This window comes from Tiliqua scincoides, chromosome 2 (genome assembly GCF_035046505.1).
Source record: "Tiliqua scincoides isolate rTilSci1 chromosome 2, rTilSci1.hap2, whole genome shotgun sequence".
Lineage (NCBI taxonomy): Eukaryota > Metazoa > Chordata > Lepidosauria > Squamata > Scincidae > Tiliqua > Tiliqua scincoides.
The window spans coordinates 24,051,158-24,072,028 of record NC_089822.1 but is presented as its reverse complement, the minus strand read 5'-3'; the positions used below and the strand labels follow the sequence as shown (position 1 = coordinate 24,072,028).

Here is a 20,871-nt window from a genome sequence, read left to right as displayed (position 1 = left end):
GGTTCATGATTACGGTGTGATAGGAGCTTTCCCCTGTGATGCTGTGCTATGCTGGAATGGGGCCAAGGGGGTTCCTTGCAGCTGTGGGCCTTCAACAGTTTTCTACGCAGCAAACTGTAATGCCCACTCCTTTCACTCCTCCCTTTGTTTCAAACCGATAACACTTTAGATCATCTTAAAGATGATCTAAAAAGAACTGCAAGTGCTTAAGATGTCTTTGAAACTGACAATTACTTGAAAAACTTCACTGCTGTGACCCAGATAGAGCAGCCAAGATGGATGCTGCAGGGTGAAGAGGTGAAAAAGCAGCTCCAATTACCAGAGAGGGAGCTTATTAACAGGGTGAGAAATAAATATCTGGGGAACAAAAAGAAACACTTAGAATACTCTACATGTTTGTCATGTTGTTTTCACAGTGTTTTTGTGATAATCAGTTTGCATGGTCTGCTTCTAGAAATTGTTCAAGGAGGTTTTTTGTTTTTGTGGGGCTTCTAAAAACACTGCCAAATTCTGACTTTCTCATCATAAGAAAATCATCAACCAGAAAGTTTGGGGCAAGCTGCCTTTCTGAAGTAATGACCCAGATTTGTCCTCTCAGGCAACTCCAAGGGCACTGTTATTAACCAGAAGGGTATCAGAGGGAAGAAATGAATCATTATAAGAAACAAAGATAAAGTTATTCTGTAGTATTTTACATGAAACTAATTGGCCAATCCTATCCACCGATTATGCTGCTGGATTTTGTGTTCTAGCAGTGCAGGGCACATTCTGGCGGCATGAAAGCCAAGCCAGGCTGCTGTCTCAAATGGCAAGTGGCACCGCGCATGTGGCAATGGCTCCTCTGGTTCCCCTAGCAGAGGCAGGTCAGTGTGAATGGTAGGCAGTGGGTGGGGAGGAGGAGTAAGGGGTCAGGAGGGAGAGCGAGAACTGGGTCTGCCACCCATATGATATGCCCCCACGCCCGGCCTTGTCCTGCCCCTTGGGTCCACTTGGACTTGTGCCAGCCAAAGAGCTAGCCCAGATTCGTATAAACCCATTAGGGACTATGGCATGGCAGAGTAGGTAAGTAAACATTTATTTTACTTACCTCTCCATCATGTCATGGCCCCAGCCAGCTCACAAGATGCACTGGAGGCTGCATGAATGCTGCTGCACTGCACAGGCTGGCCAAGAAAAGAATTGGAGCCCAAAGCCAGTTCACCTACACATACATTACTTGCTAACTTTCAATAGTATATGTAAGCATTCTCCAGTTTTTTTTAAAAAAAGATACTGCATTTGAGTGGACTTTGGGTGATGCAGGCACCCTGGGAGCACCTGGGCAGAGCAGCAGGGTCAAAATGTATAATACAAATACTAAAGCGCTAGCTGTGGTGATTCATCTGCAATGTGTCATTCACACAGGCCTGATCACCTAATCTTAGTCAACTAGTGTTGTGATGAGCATGCATGTGGGAACCAGTCCCTGTGATTTCAGAGGGATATACTTCCACATTAACGGCACCTGCCAAAGTTTTGCAGATGTTCAGTGCACACATGGAGCTCCATATACCAGGGGTATTCTGTTTACTTGGATGTAGAGAAAGCCTGGCACACATAATGGGAACCCTCCATGTGCAACTAACGCAGTGTTTTTTAACTAGTGGTACTAGCACCGCTAGTGATTTGTCAAAGTATGGCAGGTGGTGCTTGGCCTCACTGTCATGGTGACCATGGGGCAGTGTCCCATCAGTCCCAAATGCACTGGAAGTGGAAATGGGTGGGACTGTGGTGCACAGGGAGCAAGATGTAGCTGTGCAGCTGCTTGGCCCTTGAAAATTGGTACAGTTTGGAGATGGGAGGGTACCAAGTGAAAGAAAGATCAGGAGGCAGCAGCCCCTGAAGAAGCCTCTCTCTTCTTGTACATTGGGGTGGGCAAACTTTCAACTTTATGGAACCTGGACCTTTAACAATTGTGCAGGAGAGATAATTTCAGCAGGTACAGCTTGTCATCTGTGAGTGGAGAAGCTGCACCTGCTGAAATTCCCTTTTCTATACAATTGTTTAGGATCCCTAAAGTTGAAAATTTGCTCACCCCTGCTGTAGGGAAAAATGTGGGGCAAACTTGCCCCTCCTGCTTACAGCCTCCATGGCAATGGTGGTACTTGCAAAAGTGGTATCCACAAAAGGTGGTTCTTGAAACAACAAAAAAGTTTCACATCTGACTGCGAGCATGATAAACAACCGAAGAGTTACAATAGCCACCTACTCTAAGAAATAGTCCATGCTGTTGCTCCTTCCTTTTTTTAAGTATTCCCTCCATTTACAGATCCTTACAGAAGTTACAGAGTGTTAAGGGTTTACAGGGGTGCTTTTTATAATTAACCAAAGTAAAAGTTGGTGTGATGTGAAATACGGACAAATATCCCTCAGAACAGGCAATGTTCCCATGAAGGAAATCCCAAAGTCCTAGATAACTTGATAAACAATCAGACTTCGCAGGGTGAATGGCTGAAAGCCAGAGAACTTTACATCTTGGTTCTGAGCACAGGATATCCCACACCATGAGAGTCATTTGAGAGGCAGGTAGCCATGACTAAGAACAGGAAAGCCTAAAGTTCCACCCTTGCTGTTACTTAGAGACATTCCTATGGTTTTTCTCACAAGGCTACCTTCATCTTGTACCAGTGGAGTAGCTAGAGAGGGTGCAAAGCAGTAAGTTTTGTAGGGAGCCCCACCACAGTGTGCAAGTGGTCCCTTCCCCTCCCCTTCAGAGCCATTCTGGGTGGGGGAGTAAAAGGGAGGCGGATGCTTCCCCCACCCAGAATGGCTTGGAAAGGAAGGGGGAGGGGTCGCTTGCATGCTGCGGTGGGGCTCCCTGCAAAACTTAGTGCTTTGCACCCCCTCTAGCTACTCCACTGCCTTGCAGCATGAACCTCCTCTGGGGAATATAGATTGGCAAACCACCAGGAAGACACTGCTCTGCTTGTGTGATGAGTTTGCTCCTCTGCAATAGAAACATTGATTTGGAGCGCAGGGCAGTGGGTATCCTATTCCTGAATCCTCACCGTAATTGAATGTAATTTGGAATGGATGGAAGAAGGGTTAAGTCCAGACAAAACTTGGACCTGAGGTCACAGCACCAGCTGAAGTAATAATAGATATGTGTAGAAGAAAGGCAAACATAAGAGAAAAGACAGCCATCTACATGCAGAGGCCAAAAGCAGACAAATTGGAAAGTCCTTTCCTTAGACATTTACAATCAGTTCCACCCAAGAGATCTATGCACATACTGTACCAGCAGTGGACATTAAATAAGACATATTTCCCCCCTTGAAATGAACCAGTAAGACATTATAAATAAAGGCATATAGACCCTATGGAAATACTCTATTGGCAAAAGAACACACTGGAGCTGCCTCTGTCGATGATGACTCTATTAACAGCCACAGTTGGGTTGCGGTGGAGGTGGGGTATCCTTTAGTCTTGTGTTCTGTTTACCAGCAGCGATGGCAGGATCTGTCTCCAGGCTTTCTGACATTTTGTCACAGATGATGTCCACGAGCCGCTCAAACGTCTGCTTGACGTGGACGTTATCCTTAGCGCTTGTTTCAAAGAATTCAAAACCTGATAAAACAGACAGAACATGTTGTGGTCAGGAGGTATTGCTGGCCTTTTTTCCTCAGTGATGTCTAATTCCACTTGGGGGTGGGACAAATGTAGATGAACAGAGGAAAAAACAACACAAGCAGAAGAATAACTGGCTTCAGTAGGCCACATGGATTGACTGCCAGAGCTTAAACAGCTGAATCTTTGCACAGGGTTGAGGGAAGGAAGTCAGGACAATGGCCTGATCCTGAAGGAGACCATTGATCTATCTAGATGAGTATTTACATTGCCTAGCAGTGGCTTTCCACAGTTTCAGAGACGAGTCTTTTGCAGAGATGCCAGGGAATGTTGTTGCCATCTGAGCAGAATAAGGTTGATGGTGATGATTTTTGCAAGACTTACACCTTGATTTCAGTATACACCCCCTTCATCCTGACAATTATTTATGCACTGCTTCAGTCATGTCCAAAACAGCAGGATTCCTCTTCCTATGTGTGTGAAAGCAGGTGGTCTGATCCATACTTCTGCTGCGCTAACTGCTGTGCAGAGGATCTTCCTGCAAGCATGAGGCTTCATCAATCTTTTGCAGCTGCGGTTCTCAAACTCCCAGGGAGTTTGAAAGTTGCAGTAAGTTCTTGCGGGGGCAGGGAGAGGCAGCGGGGGCAGGGGGAAGGCAGCAGCTTGATCCCCAGGATTGTGCCACTCAGTGAGGCTGCAGGGGCTTGGGTACACTTACCAGAGCCTCCTGCAGCCTCCCGGGGGTGCAGGGAGCCCTGCGTGGCTGTTCGCTGGGCTCCCCGATACTTCAAAAGTGAAAGTGGAGCGATCACACTCCACTTCCAGTTTTGTGGAAGCAGCATGCTATCGACCCACTTTCACTTGTGAAGCTTTGAAGCTGGCCCCACCCCTTAAGGGAAACAGGCCAGGGCCCATAGACTGGGGTGTCGCGATGCCCCAGTCTGAAAAGCCCTGTTTAAAACAGGTTTAAAACAGGTTGTGTTTGAAATCTGGGGCATGAGATCCCTTATACTGGGGTTGTAGAATACTTACAAAGGTCATGTCACTAGCAGTAGTGACAGCGCAGAATTTAGGCACAGAAAAGCTGCTGGGTTATTCTCACTTAAATACTTGCAAAGCTTTCAGTAGTACTGTGCCTTTTTTGACTGACTATAAAATTTTGTTCTATATACCTGACATTTCTGACAAGTTCTAAGGCAGGGGTGTCAAACAAAAGGCCAGTGTGCTGGATGCGGCTCCCAGAAGCTCTTTATCAAGCCCCTGTGATAACTGAGCTCTTCCAGCACTGCCCTTTCAGCAGTGCTGCTTCTGCTGAGGTATCACTTGCTGCAAATCTATAGCCTATTTTACATGTTTTGTGGTGTAAATCTTGCTAAAATAAAGAAGAAATACCATCAGCCTTAATCTGTGCAGTTGGTGACAATTTATCATTTTGGGGGCTGAGATTTGTGGAGCCTTGGCATGCAAAATGTGTGCTCTGTCACACAGTTATGGCTCAGGCTGTTGGAATAAACCAGGTAACCAACAATATCCATCACTCAGTGAAGTACGTAAATTCACATGAATGCACAGTATTTATGTTAGTATATCCAAGAGCGGCACTGGAACTGTTTATTAAGAAAACAAGACTTGCCACATGCTAGATCAGACCAAAAAGCTGTTTAGTTCTCCAGCCAGAGGCCCCGGGAAGCACATAAGGAAGTCATGTTGAAATTCATCATCACTCCTTTTGGTTTGTCCTTGACCTCTTTCAATAAGCAGTACCATGCCTCTGAATATTGATGGTACCCTGAGGCTATCCTCTATATGATTTAGTTTAATTTAGTCTAATCTTTCACAAAGTTAAATCCTTCATTGTTTGCAAAGAAACTCTTCAGGAGTGCCCTAACCTCACTTCCAGTCAACCAACTGGATGATCACAAACTCAAGCATTCTGAGAAAAACAAAGACAAATGCAAATATTTTCTCTTTATTATTCAATCTCTCTAGACCAGCCATTTTCAATCACTGTGCCAATGGTCTGCAGATGTGCCATGGGAGTTCGGGGGGGGGGGGGGGAGGATCATTTATTAGTGGGACCATTGGGGGATATGAGCCCCCACCAACAGCATGGTGTGCCTTGTCAATTGTTAAAAAAAATGATGGTGTGCCTTGACAATTTTAGTACCTTGTCAGTGTGCCCCAGATGAAAAAGATCGAAAATCACTGCTCTAGACAGTTCGTAAGTGAGCCCCAACGAAAAATGCAGGAGGCAATTACAGATGGGGACAGCATTTTCACAATATGAACACAGAAATACAGCCTGCTGTTCAAGGCAACAAGGAATTGACTGGCACCTGTGTTCTGTAGCTCCTAGAGTCCATAGGCCTCTTAGGTACACTTTGCCAACTGGCAGTAGTCTCTATGCCAGCCCTAGTTAGTCTTTACTACTAAGACTGAAAGAAAAGGTCAAGCAACCAAAAAGCACCCATAACTTTTAAAAGGTCATCTTGGCTCCAGGACTTCAGAATACGCATTTCTCAGGGGAGAAGAAAATGATTTCATGCTGCGGTTGTCAATGTAATGGAACTGTCTTGCATGCAAAGTTTGAGCTTTATTTGTTCCAACCTGTCTGAAGCCCAAATTGTATGTGATGGGAGCCTGACTGCTGCTGCAGTCCTATATATGCTTACTTGGGAATGAGCTCCATTGAACATAGAGGGATTTAATTCTCTGACTGTGTGATTTTATTGCTGTTTTTAATTTTTATATTGTTAGTTGCTTTGTGTACCTCCTGAGTAGGAGGGGAAAGTGCAGGGTATACAGCTTTATAATAAATAACAGTTGCCAGCACAATCAAGCCCATCACATAAGGAAGTAGGGTGTGTTTACTGAAGCTACATATTATAGTATGCTCAACTTTAGCAGTTTTAGCTCAGTTTCAGGAGCAATTGTTTTAACATTCTGAAGACAGACAGCAATTTTTAAAAAAAAAAATCTCCCAGGCAGGAATTGCAGCTTTGTGGCTGAATCATATGGGGGCCTTGGTGGCAAATCTTGTGATCCGACACCATGAAGCCTGGGAGGCTGGTGCAAAAGCTGTGTCACTGCTGTGTGCTTCAGGGCTGCTGGTGCAAACTGACCGAGATCTCGCATCCTCTGATGTTCCTGATGTCCCCTGGAGGAGGTAGGTCAGCAGCAGGAGTAGGGAGGGGAGGATCTCAGCTGCTGTGGTGCACACTGAGATCTGATTCCCCTTTCCCTACCCCCAAATTCTCCCTGAGTCTCCTTGGACTAATGCCAGCAAAATAGTTGGTGAGGGTTTTAGGAGACCCATTGGAGGCCTGGCAGCCTACAGGGATGCAAGTAAGATTTATTTGAGTTGTTGTTTCTCCCCCCCCCGCCCGCATAGCATGCAACAAAAGCTCCAGCAGCGGCGCTATGTGCTATGCAATGGTGAGGGAGATAGCATTGGGCTGTTAGTTATATTTCATTTCGTTTCATATATCTTTCAAAGGGAAGGTGAAAGACTTAAACCAATGGTTGGATCCATCCATGGTTTGTGTCAGTACATGAGCAAGATTTTTAAAATTCAGCTTCTGCTTTTCTGCTGGTCTAGACTTACATTACATTAACTGGCTCCCTCTACTGGCTTGATTGCTCAATTTTTTTATGCTTGCAATTGCATATCAGAATCTGTTTTGCATGGATAGGGGATCAGAATATAGGATCTATATAGCTTCCAGACTAAGACCCTTTAGTCCTGCTGAGGCATTGCTTTGCCACAATCCGATCAGAGTGGAATTAAAATGGTAGTTTCACATAATGTTTAATATAACACTGTATTTCATCCCACAATACTCATCTATAGATCTTTCTATAATTTTTACTTGGAAGTCAGTCCTGTTAAGTAAAAGTCCTGTTGCCATGTTAATTAAAATCTTTTTGCTTACCAGTTCTGCTCTTTTTATTGCTTTCTGCTGAGCACAGCAGTGGCATTACTGATGAACAGTCTGTTAATTGTCCCTTGAATAGCCTCTCTTCATTACCCCTTGTGTAAGTTCCTGTTCCTATAGAGGTAGTGGTGGGAGAGATTTACAGCCCAATTGTAAACTTCCCAGCACCTGCTGGAGCAGCGGGACCAAAATGGCTACCAGCGGGCTCAGGGAAACAGCTGGAGGTCTCCCCAGACCCCCCTGGGGAAAGCCCCAAACCCGGCAATGGGGTTTTCAAGTCTGTGCTGGCTATTTTGCCAGAAGACCTGACACGGAGCTCTGGATCCGGCAGCTCTGCCCTCCTGCCCTGCATCCTTCCCCACCCTCCCCTGACCTCCCCCAACCTGAAAGGCCTCCCCCCTCCCATCCCAACAAACCTATCTGCCTCCTGGAGCATGTCCTTTGCGCCAGGTGGCATGCAGTCGGTTTGTGGCCGGTGCTGGGCCAGCCCAGTGCTGACCCAGCACTGAGGGTCACGGGCATGCCTTACAGCATGTTTGCGACACCCAGCACCGGCATAAGGCTGGTGCAACAAGCTCAGGATTAGACTCTTAATTACTGGTTCTCTGTCATTATTATTTTTTCTTGTCTAATCTCCTGTTGGCAACCTTCAGTCTCGAAAGACTATGGTATCGCGCTCTGAAAGGTGGTTCTGGAACAGCATCTAGTGTGGCTGAAAAGGCCGATTCGGGAGTGACAATCCCTTCCACACTGGGAGCAAGTGCAGTCTGTCCCTGGTCTGTCTCCCTGGCTATGGGCCTTCCTTCTTTGCCTCTTAGCCTCAGACTATTGGCCAAGTGTCTCTTCAAACTGGGAAAGGCCATGTTGCACAGCCTGCCTCCAAGCGGGCCGCTCAGAGGCCAGGGTTTCCCACTTGTTGAGGTCCACTCCTAAGGCCTTCAGATCCCTCTTGCAGATGTCCTTGTATCGCAGTTGTGGTCTACCTGTAGGGCACTTTCCTTGCACGAGTTCTCCATAGAGGAGATCCTTTGGGATCCGGCCATCACCCATTCTCACGACATGACCGAGCCAACGCAGGCGTCTCTGTTTCAGTAGTGCATACATGCTAGGGATTCCAGCACGTTCCAGGACTGTGTTGTTTGGAACTTTGTCCTGCCAGGTGATGCCGAGAATACGTCGGAGGCAGCGCATGTGGAAAGCATTCAGTTTCCTCTCCTGTTGTGAGTGAAGAGTCCATGACTCGCTGCAGTACAGAAGTGTATTCAGGACGCAAGCTCTGTAGACCTGGATCTTGGTATGTTCCGTCAGCTTCTTGTTGGACCAGACTCTCTTTGTGAGTCTGGAAAACGTGGTAGCTGCTTTACCGATGCATTTGTTTAGCTCGGTATCGAGAGAGTGTCGGAGATCGTTGAGCCAAGGTACACAAAGTCATGGACAACCTCCAGTTCATGTGCAGAGATTGTAATGCAGGGAGGTGAGTCCACATCCTGAACCATGACTTGTGTTTTCTTCAGGCTGATTGTCAGTCCAAAATCTTGGCAGGCCTTGCTAAAACGATCCATGAGCTGCTGGAGATCTTTGGCAGAGTGGGTAGTGATAGCTGCATCGTCGGCAAAGAGGAAGTCACGTAGACATTTCAGCTGGACTTTGGACTTTGCTCTCAGTCTGGAGAGGTTGAAGAGCTTTCCATCTGATCTGGTCCAGAGATAGATGCCTTCTGTTGTAGTTCCAAAGGCCTGCTTCAGCAGGACAGTGAAGAAGATCCCAAACAAGGTTGGTGCAAGAACACAGCCCTGCTTCACGCTGCTTCGGATGTCAAAGGGGTCTGATGTGGAGCCATCAAAGACAACAGTGCCCTTCATGTCCTTGTGGAAGGATCTGATGATGCTGAGGAGCCTGGGTGGACACCCAATCTTGGGGAGAATCTTGAAGAGGCCATCCCTGCTGACCAGGTCGAAAGCCTTCGTGAGATCTATGAAGGCTATAAAGAGTGGCTGTCGTTGTTCCCTGCATTTCTCCTGCAGTTGTCTAAGGGAGAATACCATATCAGTGGTGGACCTGTTGGCTCGGAATCCGCACTGTGATTCTGGATAAACGCTCTCTGCAAGAACCTGGAGCCTCTTTAGTGCAACTCGGGCAAACAACTTTCCTACAACGCTAAGGAGAAAGATGCCACGGTAGTTGTTGCAGTCACCCCTGTCGCCTTTGTTCTTGTACAGCGTGATGATGTTTGCATCCCTCATGTCTTGAGGCACTCCACCTTCTCTCCAGCAGAGACAAAGGATTTCATGCAGCTCAGTGACGATGATCTCTTTGCAGCACTTTAGGACTTCAACAGGGATGCTGTCTTTTCCAGGTGCCTTGCCAAAGGCAAGGGAGTCCAGGGCCACGTGAAGTTCTTCTAGGGTTGGTTCACTGTCAAGCTCCTCTAGCACAGGCAGGCACTCAATGTTGTTCAGCGCTTCTTCGGCGACTACATTTTCTCTGGAATATAGCTCAGAGTAGTGCTGCACCCAGCGTTCCATCTGCTGTGCCCGATCCTGGATGACTTCGCCTGCGGCAGACTTCAGAGGGGCAATTTTCTTCTGTGTTGGACCTAGGGCCTGCTTGATACCATCATACATCCCCTTGATGTTGCCCGTGTCAGCGGCTATCTGTATCTCGGAACAGAGCTGGAGCCAGTAGTCGTTAGCACATCTCCTGGCAGTCTGCTGGACTTTGCTGTGAGCACCTCGGAGGACCTGCAGGTTGCACTCACTGGGACAGGCCTTGTATGCTGCTTGAGCTCTCCTCTTTTCCTCAATGACTGGTGTCAACTCCTCAGAGTGGGCTTCAAACCAGTCTGCCGTCTTGTTGGTCTTCTTGCCAAATATGGACAAGGCGTTGTTGTAAACGGCATTCTTGAAATGTTCCCATCTGTTGGATGCGTTTGCATCGACCGGGCCTGGAAGAGATTCCTCAAGCGCTCGTGCAAATTCCTCCACTTTTCTCTGATCCCGGGTCTTGCTCGTATCAATGTGAGGTCTTCCTTCCTTTTTTGTGTGGTACAGTCGCTTTGTTTGCAGTTTCACTCTGCTGCACACCAGCGAGTGGTCGGTGTCGCAGGCAGCACCCTGATAGCTGCGTGTGATCTTGATGCTGGGAAGGCTGGAGCGTCTGGTGAGAATCAGGTTGAGCTGGTGCCAGTGCTTTGATCTTGGGTGTCTCCAAGAGACTCTATGTTGGGGCTTCGTGTTGAAGAACGTGTTGCTGACACAGAGACCATGATGACAGCAAAACTCTAGCAGGCGTTGACCATTTTCGTTCATCTTCCCAGTGCCGAACTGACCTAAGCAAGTGGGCCACGAACTGTTATCAGCACCAACTCTAGCATTGAAGTCGCCGAGGATGAACAATGGCTCTTTTATGAACAATGGCTCTATTGTCTAATAGTAAAGTTAGAATGAACCAAAAAGAAACTTTGTGTGTGGTAAAGAAATATTTCACAAAAATGAAGTTAGGAACTGTGGAAACATAAAGCTGCAAGGGATGCAAATGTCATCTGGTCATTATTTCATCACTTCGCAATTGCTACCATTTGTTTTTTACAACAGCTGGTGACTGAAGTTTGTTAGAACTCTTGTAATAATTTGTGTCAGTAAAGTGTTCCATGTTATAAACAATAACAAAATTCTTTTGCCATTTCTCGTCTTACCAAGTTGTTCTGCTAAATGTTTTCCTCTGTCAGTGGAGATTACCCGTTCTTCCTCCATGTCGCATTTATTACCAACCAGAATAACCTGGGCATTATCCCAAGAGTATGTTTTTATTTGGGTTGACCTTAGAAGAGAAAGAGAAAGAAAATCCGTCAAAAGTGGAACAAAGCTACCTTACCATTAGGCTGGGTGAAGTGGCCTGCTTCAGTCGGCAGATCATCGCATGCCATTAAAGGGCTGCAAATGGTAAATTATTTCATTTATGATTACATTTTACCACAATGTGTAGAGGGAGTAGCCATTTGAATTTTCTGTCTCAGGAACCAAAATGTTCTGGGCTATCTCTGCAAGATAATCTGTTGCTAAGACCTATGTGGGTTGTGGACCTGCCATTGAGCAGCCCAATCCTAAGCTGCCTCAGTGCTGGCACTCAGAGGTGTAACTAGAGTGGAGCCTGAGTGGCCAATGCCTTGGGCACTGTGCCAAAGGGGAGGGTGCATGACTGCCCCTCAGTCTCTGCCCTAGTTACAGAGAAGGCGCTGGCAGCTTCATGCCCCCTGCTCCTTCTCCTTCAAAGGGAAGCCTCCACAGGAGAATAAGTGGGGGGCACAAAGCTGCCGCATGAGTGCCCCGTCCTCTGGGGAGAACCCAGAAGTGACATCACAATGTCACGGATGTAGTTACATTACTGCCCTGGGTGCTGGGGCAGTGAGTTATGCCTCTGATGGCACTGCAACCCCAGCACCAGCACTCAGAGAGCAAGCAGCACTGGTGGGGAGGGCCTGTCAACAGTGCAGATCAACCACTGGCCATTGGCAAAGCAGAGGTAAGTGCCAAGCAGTGGGAGAGCATGGGGAGGGTGGTGGGAGGGTGGAAAGAGGCATTTCCAGGTGGAGGAAGGGCAGATCGGAGAGGGACTGGCCCGGGAAGAGGTGGGACCAGCAGAGGCCTCCTCTACCGAATTCTATCCCCAGTGTCGGGTTTGGAAACCCAACACGGGGCTGTTCGAGTCTGCAGTGATTGGTGCAGACTTGAGTAGCCCCACTGAGCGGGCTGGGGCTTTACTCGGGCCTGCTTGCATCCAGCATAGCCTTTTGGAGCCGCTACTCCTATGCTGTATTGTATTGGGCCCTTTGTATACTACATTTATCCACAGTAGTTGTGTGCTTATTCAAGATAGGGACTTCTGGATAAAGTCATGTTAGTACTGATTTTAGTGTTACCACTGTGCTAGGAAAACCACTTCCATTCCCACTTCCATTCATCCATTGATCTGTTGTGGTTCTTGTATACAGTCATTGCCAGGACAACATGTGATCCAAACATGTAGAAGCAACTCCCACGACACAGTGGTGATATAAAAACCAGGACTTTTACATGGCGAGCATATTTGCAGCATGCCTCTTGGGGATGTTCATACATCCCCAAGACAGTATTGCTTCTGCTGTCCCATCTGCTTGTGGCAGAAGATGCTTAACTGAATTCAAGGAGGGGTGAACTGTAGATTTCTTATTAGTTTCTCATTGCTATTTTTAAATTAAATTGGATACCAGACTACTTTTTTTTTTTAAAAAGCAAGCTCTGCAAATACTGCTTCCTACAGGGCACCCTCAAGCAAGGTCACAAAGCTAAGATAAGACACCGAGGTCAGAGGGGAGAGTTGCATTAATATTCATGGTTTGGTTTCAAATGAACCATTGCTTTTAATGGCAGGAGTCATAAATCCACTTTGGTAGAAATATATATATTTTTGGGAAGCCTGCTGTGTTCTTTAGGAATTTGTGGCTAATCAAAATACGATAAATGGTTTTTTACAAAAGATGCACTGGTCACCATGGTAACCTTGCAAATGGCAGTAACTCAGACCTCTTACAGTGTCAGCCCATTAGTGGCCTGAGAAGATTTCGTTTTTTTGATCAGTTGTGAGTCAGCGCCTACTCGTCTAACTGTATTTCATTAACATAGGGAAGATGTTTCAAGCTATAAACTGTAGGCAGAGTAAGAATTATGATTTTTTATGTTACCATTCAGCCACTTACCTTCAAGGGCAACACTGCAATAAAACATTAAATCCAACTGATGTAAAAGGGATTCAATATTTCACAAGTGCACTTGCTGATATTGGTGAGCCTGATTCAATTTCCCTTGTTTATTCACTCAGCATTTCATGGGTTGATCTGAAATTTGAGTGGCCGGTGCTACGGCAGCCATTTTCAACCACTGTGCTGTGGCACACTGGTGTGCCACAAATGGTCCCCAGGTGCACCATGGGAATTTGGGAGAAGGTCATTTATTAGCAGGGCCATTGGGGATGTGAGCCCCCCGGGGATAGCATGGTGTGCCTTGTCAATTGTCAAAAAAGCAATGGTGTGCCTTGACCATTTTAGTGCCTTGCCACTGTGTCGTGAGATGAAAAAGGTTGAAAATCACTGTGCTAGGGCAAGTTGCACCAGGTATATAATTATTTTGGTGAAAGCGGAACATTCACTACAAGCTCAGAAACCACCAATCCCTCTTCTGTAAAGCATTGTGTGAATTAATTCCTAGGTTGTGTGCACATGATAGTTTTGTAAGAAAGCTGAAGGTGATACAATGAGCCATCGCTGCCTATATTGTGTGGCACTTTTTTTTCTGTCTTCCCATTGCCTCTGGTCAAAACAATTGTGCAGGTCTTTGTAGGGGCTCAAAACCTTGTGAGAATGCCAAGGCCCCCATACTACCTTCAAAATTTTTCAAGCTATTTTCTGTCTCCAGCAAAGATGAATGAGGCCTGATTGACTGCCTTCCTGCTTCTTCTTACTCATCATCAATTTAGAGAACCCATTTTTAAATGGTTTCTCCATTCAAAGAGTTCAAGAGAAATAAATCAGGACAGTCATATCCACTTAGTATACAGGAATAAGAGACCACCATAGACAGCGATTGTGGACATGGTCATGATGAATAGTCATGTTAACACCATCAGTGGTAATCTGCTTTCAGTATGATGCTCCACTCTTACATAGTGCTGGCAGAACCAAGGATATTTTACATTTTCAGATAATGGGGGGGGGGATAGTCATTCTTTCTTCCTTGTCCCAGTTTTCTTTGGAGCAAAGGGTAATTTGTCTTGTCCAAAGAGGAGGTTCATTTAATTAAGTCTGCATAAAACCTCTTGCACTTCATCTCCAGACTGTTACAAAATGAAAACTTTTCCTTTCTGCCTAAATCTTTCTCTGACCCCTCTCTCTGTTTTAACACACAGCCTGAAGCTTTTGGAAAAACTCAAAAGGCTGCTCATGACTTTGTGACATTTTAACTGGTCTTAATGAAGGCGTTGTCCTACTTTGCATTTTTTTTTCCAAATGGACTGACACAGTTACTGATGATTGTTTTTATATTTAAGGGTATCCAAAGAACGCAGCAATAAAACTCAGTGTGAGGGAGTCTGCTAAAATGACTGCTTAGTGCAGTGGTTTTCAGCATGGGCTGTATTGCACCTCAGGGGGCCATGTCATACTTTTACGGAGTCACATAGAAAGAAAAAACTATCATTGGGGGGTATAGTTAGTTTCAAAGGGGGCCACCCAACTGCCAGGGGTTTGAAACCAGTCTAAGGAAGAAAAAAAGCACAAACAACTAGGAGCGACTGGCAAATACAACGTGGTAGGCGGCCATTTCTCCACCCCCGTCAGGTGTTTGAAAAAACAAGTTCAGATTGGGCCCATGAGCAAAAAAAGGCTGATAAACCCTGGCTTAGCAGACTAGTTCCCTGAAAGCCAAACTACATTAGATTAAGGGTGCAATCCTAACCCACTTTCCAGCACTGACATAAGAGCAATGTAGCTCCAAGGTAAGGGAACAAACATCTCCTTACTTTGAGGAGGCCTCTGTGACTGCTGCCCAACCACAGGATGCAGCACATGCCTCATTGACACAGCTATGCCACTGCTAGAAAGTTGGTTAGGATTTGGGCCTAAATGTCTCATACTTGCTTTTGGGGTTTGCTTTTGATAATAATAAGCCTTAGGGTTACAGTCTGGATTAGGACCATGACAAGAGTGGAAAGAAGCTTGATGCTTTCCCTGTCATGGTTCAAATCTGGATCTGACGGCCTTGCAGATATGTCCCCCAGGACAGAAATTCCCATTGGCACCAACTGGAGCTTCCCGCCTAGCAGAAATAGAGAGAGAGGGATTTGGATGTGGGCTATGGTACAGGGAAAAGGTTAAAGTCTTTCTTCACCACCATCATGATCTGATCGCCCTCCATACCTGATTTTTAACAACAACAACAACAACAAGTTTGCAAGGACCAAACTATGCTTTCATATAATACATAGTTTGCCCCTGAAACACTGTGAAAGCACTGCCATTTATAGGATCAGACAATTGTAAGCATCTTAGTTCCAGTGCACAGGGCTGGTGATTTCTTCCTGCCTGTGTGTGCCACTGCTGTGCTATACAGGGGGCTTCAATGATTCCGGTGCCTTCTGCAGCATCCTCTGAGCTATTCGGGTTGGCCCAGGAGCCTTTCCATCAGTACAATCCTGCTTTCTTATTTTCTCTGTGTATCAAGAGCCTTCAGGGCTTTATATGGCAAGTAGGGCAGAGTTGCATCGCTCTGCCCTACTTGCTAAACATAGCAGAAGCTGTTTTAGATGCTTGCGTTGCTGTGGTTAAAGCATCCTCTTCAAACTGGACTGCCAGAGCTTGCCTGCACTAGTATCTTACCATGCAATGATGCCAATATTATGAGCATCACCTGCTTTTTGCACAGCCAGGAACTAGTTCTGTGGTTTAGTTAATGTGCTGGAATATCATGTTACTATGCACAAGGATCAAAGTTTCATCACTATAATTTACAAAGTAAGACAGTGTGATGAACTCTGCACCAGCTCTGAAAGCCAGTCCTGCCGAGTTTTGTGGGCAGTTAGACCTTTCATGTCCTTGCACCCTCCCTTCACCTTTCCCTTGCTATCCTTTCCCACTTCCCTGGGTCTGGCTGAGAAAAATTAGTGATGTCTAAACTGATACATGTCTCTTTTGCCCTTGGCCAAGGAGGAAATTCACTGAACTAGTACGTGTCTTGGCAAAATACGACCATTTTACTGAGAACTTAACTAAAATTTGCCTTCGGTTTAACAGAGAGAAAATATTACAGTGCAGAATTTGCGACAATAGCACAGAAACGAAGAACAAAATGTATTGCAACAAATGCCATAAACTGATAACATATACATGGGTGTTAAGAATCTGTTTTAAGCATATGGATTTCTGACAAACATCAGGTTTGTTTAAGTGGATTCAGTTTTACTTAGCTCTTTATTTTATTTACCTGCAGTGATAATGTCTTATATAAGATTGAATGAGTCACACCCGTGTTTCTCAAAGTTTGTCCTCCACTGTGTCACTTCATATGGTCCAACGATTGACAGTGCCACCATTGCCAGTTACTTCTGGGTTGGGAGGCCTGATGTGATGCGACAAACACCTGTAAGAGGCTCAGGGTGCACAGGAGGGCTTCCTTGAGCTGCTTTGGGTGCTCCCAGCTTTCTCAGAGGGAAAAGTGAGGTAGAAATCTTTGCAGCCTCCTACTGCTGTTTGTTGTGTTGCACACATGATCTTGCTGTTGGGTGACCTGGTGGTACCTATACTACTGGTTGAGAAACACTGAGCTACACCTTTGACTTTTCAGGATGGTTGCTTTGTGACAGTACAGGTTTAGTAATTAATTTATTTATTTTTGTCCTGCCCTTCCTTCAAAGCGCTCAGGGCAACACACATGGTTCTCTCGCAGCTTTTATCCTCACAACACCTCTGTGAGATGAGTTAGGTTGAAAGATGGTAACTGGCCCAAGCCCAAGGGCCAAATCCTATCCAATTTTCCAGCACTGGTGCAGCCATGACAACAGGGCATGCGCTGCATCCCACAGTAGAAGGGCAGTCACGGAGGCCTCCTACAGGTAAGGAAATACTTGTTCCATTTCTTTGGGCTGCACCACGGCTGCACCATCATTGAAAAGTTGGATAGGATGGAGCTCTCAGTGAGCTTCACAGAAACATGCGAATTTGCACCCAGGTCTTCAAATTTGAACCCACTTGTCCTAGTCTGAATATTATAGATAAGCATTATACCTAGATGTGTTGTCAGTTTGTGGGTTTCTGATTAAATTTGGGGAGTTCGAAATTCTACACCACAATGGAAATGTGAATGTCCAAAAACAGGAAGTTGCAGTCCAGGTGGGTCAAACTCACTTCATACAGGGAGCCAAACAGGGAGCATTCATGGCGCCTACCAAGGGCTGGAAGTGACATCATTAAACAGAAAGTGACAGGAAATAGGAAGTGACACTAAACAGGAAGTGCCTCTACTGAGGCATCACTTTGCAGCCACATACCACATAGTTTTAACTTGCTGCTGCCTCTGCTAGTGAGGAGGTAAGAAAGGAGCTCCCAGCAGCTGGTGGGGTAAATAAAAAGTGTATTGGGAGAGTAGAAGGTTGGTGGAGAGGGTGCTTGAGGGGTGGAAAAGCTGGCAAAGGCATTTACCATGGATCATTTACTACTTTGAGACAATCTCCCCCCTCCCATTTTTTTAAAAAAAGAAAAGATAACTTCATTTTCAAATAATTTAGAACAGTGATTCTCAAACGTTTAGCACCGGGACCCACTTCTTAGAATGAGAATCTGTTGGGGCTCACTAGAAGCGATGTCATGACGTGACATCATCAAGCAAGAAAATTTTTAACAATCCTAGGCTGCAATCCTACCCACACTTACTCAGGAGTAAGTTCCATTTACTATCATTGTTAAAAGCATATACATACTACCTGATAAAAGTACAGATGTGTAACATTTCCCCAGACGCAATCACATACCATGGTAGCATCAAGTCTAATATACTAAAAATAAAATATTGAAGTGAATGGGACCCACCTGAAATTGGCTCGTGACCCAGCTAGTGGGTCCCAACCCATGGTTTGAGAAACACTAATTTAGAGTACAATCCACTTGTACTGGCACTCTCTACTGGCACAAGTTATGTCTTGCAGCAGACATCTTACCACCTAATGCCATTCCATTTACAGATATGTAATTCAGAAATAGAAGTGAATCTCAAAGAGAATCCCGTTGAATACACTTCGCTCCCCACCATGCCCCCTGGCTGTACATCAGTGCTTTTTAATAGGGCTCCCCCACTTTTGCTTTCTTTTTGATTTACACACCAACTTCACACAAGCTTTGGATTATATTATTTTTACAACATGCCACAATGTCGACATTACTATCCCCCCTCTTTTTTTTAATCCTCTCTTTTTATGTATGTGGTTTTCTTTCAACTGAAGAATGTTACTTCCCCAAGTCAAAGGCTGCACAGTTCCCTTTGCTTGCCAAGTGAGCTTTAGCCTTAGAAGGATAAAAGCTAAGAAAAGGCAGAGCTGATGTTTGTAGCGAATTGATGACAGCACTCTGGCTGACCTGCCCTGTGTCAATAGAAACCTGTCTTGTAAATCTTTCAGGAGTCAGAAGCCCTGAACAATGCAAGCTTCTCTGCTCACCTTTTCTAGCTCATTGGGCATACTGGAGGCCAGTGGTGGAACACCCTTTTAGCAAGAATACCGTACAGTTCCTTCATTCTGCCCTGCAGTCGGTAGTATAATGATACTTGCCAACCACATCTCCACCATGTGCACACTCTAGCCAGAAAGACAAGAGATATACAATATACACATGCACACACAATCCCCTGCTTAAGCATCAGCTCCTTTGTGCCAAAGTAGGGAATGTCTTTTCATAAAGAAATGCTTGGAATTTTCCTTAAAATAATCTTTTTTTTTCTTTTTTTTTAAAGACTCAGAAATCCCCAGATTAATATTTTCATTATTCCACTTCATTTGGCAAATAAATATTGCAGTGTGAGTATGGGAGGGATGAGACTATAAACCACAGTGCTGTCTATAAACCACAGTGCTACTACAGCAATAGGCAAATACTGTAGGACTGGTTGGATAATTCCCACCTCTGACAACCCATCTTTAATGGAGACAGTTATCATAGGAGAAGGGAAGCTCTAGTATCTACAAGAGGACAGCATTTCAGAGACCTGAGCCAAAAATCAAGGCACAGTTCTACACTGGATTGCGGTTATTAGAAAAGACGTATGCAAGATCGCTTAGAAGCTCCTTTGGATGATTGGATTAGGGAAAGCAATTATGGGAGACGGAGCACAACCTTTTACATACCCACCATTTCCCCACTCCACATTATCCTTTCTTCATGGGCAATGCTCCCTCTAATTTTCCCCTGGAATATGCAGAGTCCTATGGTGGCTTTACAGGGGCAGATGTGTAGTGCTCAGTGATGACATCATTGCTATCTCCAGAATGCTGGGAAGGAAGGTGCACAGGGCTTCAATTAGAGCTGACTGCTGTGCAGCTTACAGGGAAGGCTGCCCATGGGTTTTTCCTCTCATGGGTTTAAATACATGCTTCTCCACATTTAAATGCTAGCAGGGGAAAAGCTATGGGAGAGGGGAAGTAGTAGGTCAGTAAAGTTTCCCTTTCTCTATTCAGGACTGGATTAAGCCATGCTGGGGCCCTGCACTATATCAAGCCTAAGAAGCCCTGTCCCGTGACGTTATATAAAAAAAGTTTATCATTCTAAGAGAAAGGAACGAGAAAATAGAAATACAGTATTAAAGCTTCATATTTGCATATATTCATAGGTGAAGATGCTACAATAGTTAAGCATAAATAACACCCACTAAGCTTTTTTTGCATTATGATGTTCTTTTAAGTTAGATATCTCATCTCTCAGATTTTGTAATTAACATATATAAAAATATTCATTCTACAGCAACCCAAAGTCAATTATGCAGATCAACTATTACTAAATGGAAGCAGGCTCAAGCAACAGTACAACCCCCAGGAGAGGGAGGTGTAGAGGGTAAATTGTACCTGGGCCCAGGGTCAAAAAGGGGGCCCAGAAACCAAAGGAGGGGGCCCACAAATTTCCTGGGATTTTACATTTTCTGATCTGATCAGGACCCATGAGGTGCAGGGGATACATTGTACCTGGACTGGGGGTCAAAAAGGGGGCCTGAAAGCCAAAGGAGGGGAGCTAGATCCAGGATCTCAGAAAATGTGTGTGTATATTGTGTGAAGACTAGCATTCACATTTTCTGCAAGCCTACATGGTTTTTTATATCGTAATTTGTAGAAATTCTGATCCAGTGATCGCATGAAATTATGATCCAATGGAGAAGGGAAGCCCCCCCCCCCCCCGAAAAAAACTTTGTACCTCCTCAGAGGCCTTGCACTTTCCTATCCTCAAGCAGGGCAGCCTTTTATAGTGTCTATGGGGAAACCTGGAGACAAGTGGGAGGCAAGCAGCCTGCTCTAGAGTCACTGGCAACAAAGGCCAATATCATCCTTTTTTTCTTCTTCACATGACTGCTGGGCTCTGTACCAGAGAAAAAGGCAGGCAGGCAGTGAGTCATAGCTGAAGGACTTTGTTGCCAGCAGACCCCAATGGAGCAGGGCTGTGCTGGGGCACCCACTCCAGTTCATATCAATGCTAGCTCTTTGGCTGGCATAGATCTGAAGAGCGGCAGCGGGAATACCTGGGCCGGGCCAAGTAGATGGGATTTGGCAA

General features: G+C 45.5%; 1 protein-coding gene across 1 annotated transcript in view; it reads right to left on the bottom strand.

Moving 5' to 3' along the window:
• Nucleotides 1–3,418: 3,418 nt before the first annotated feature.
• Nucleotides 3,419–20,871, bottom strand: part of RAB3C (RAB3C, member RAS oncogene family) — a 117,281-nt gene continuing 99,828 nt past the window's right edge. Inside the window, exons 3-4 of the mRNA XM_066616097.1 lie at nt 11,236–11,360; nt 3,419–3,606 (exon numbers count right to left, since the gene is read on the bottom strand). Of these exons, the coding sequence (XP_066472194.1) occupies nt 3,419–3,606; nt 11,236–11,360 (313 nt within the window). The remainder of the gene's footprint in view (nt 3,607–11,235; nt 11,361–20,871) is intronic.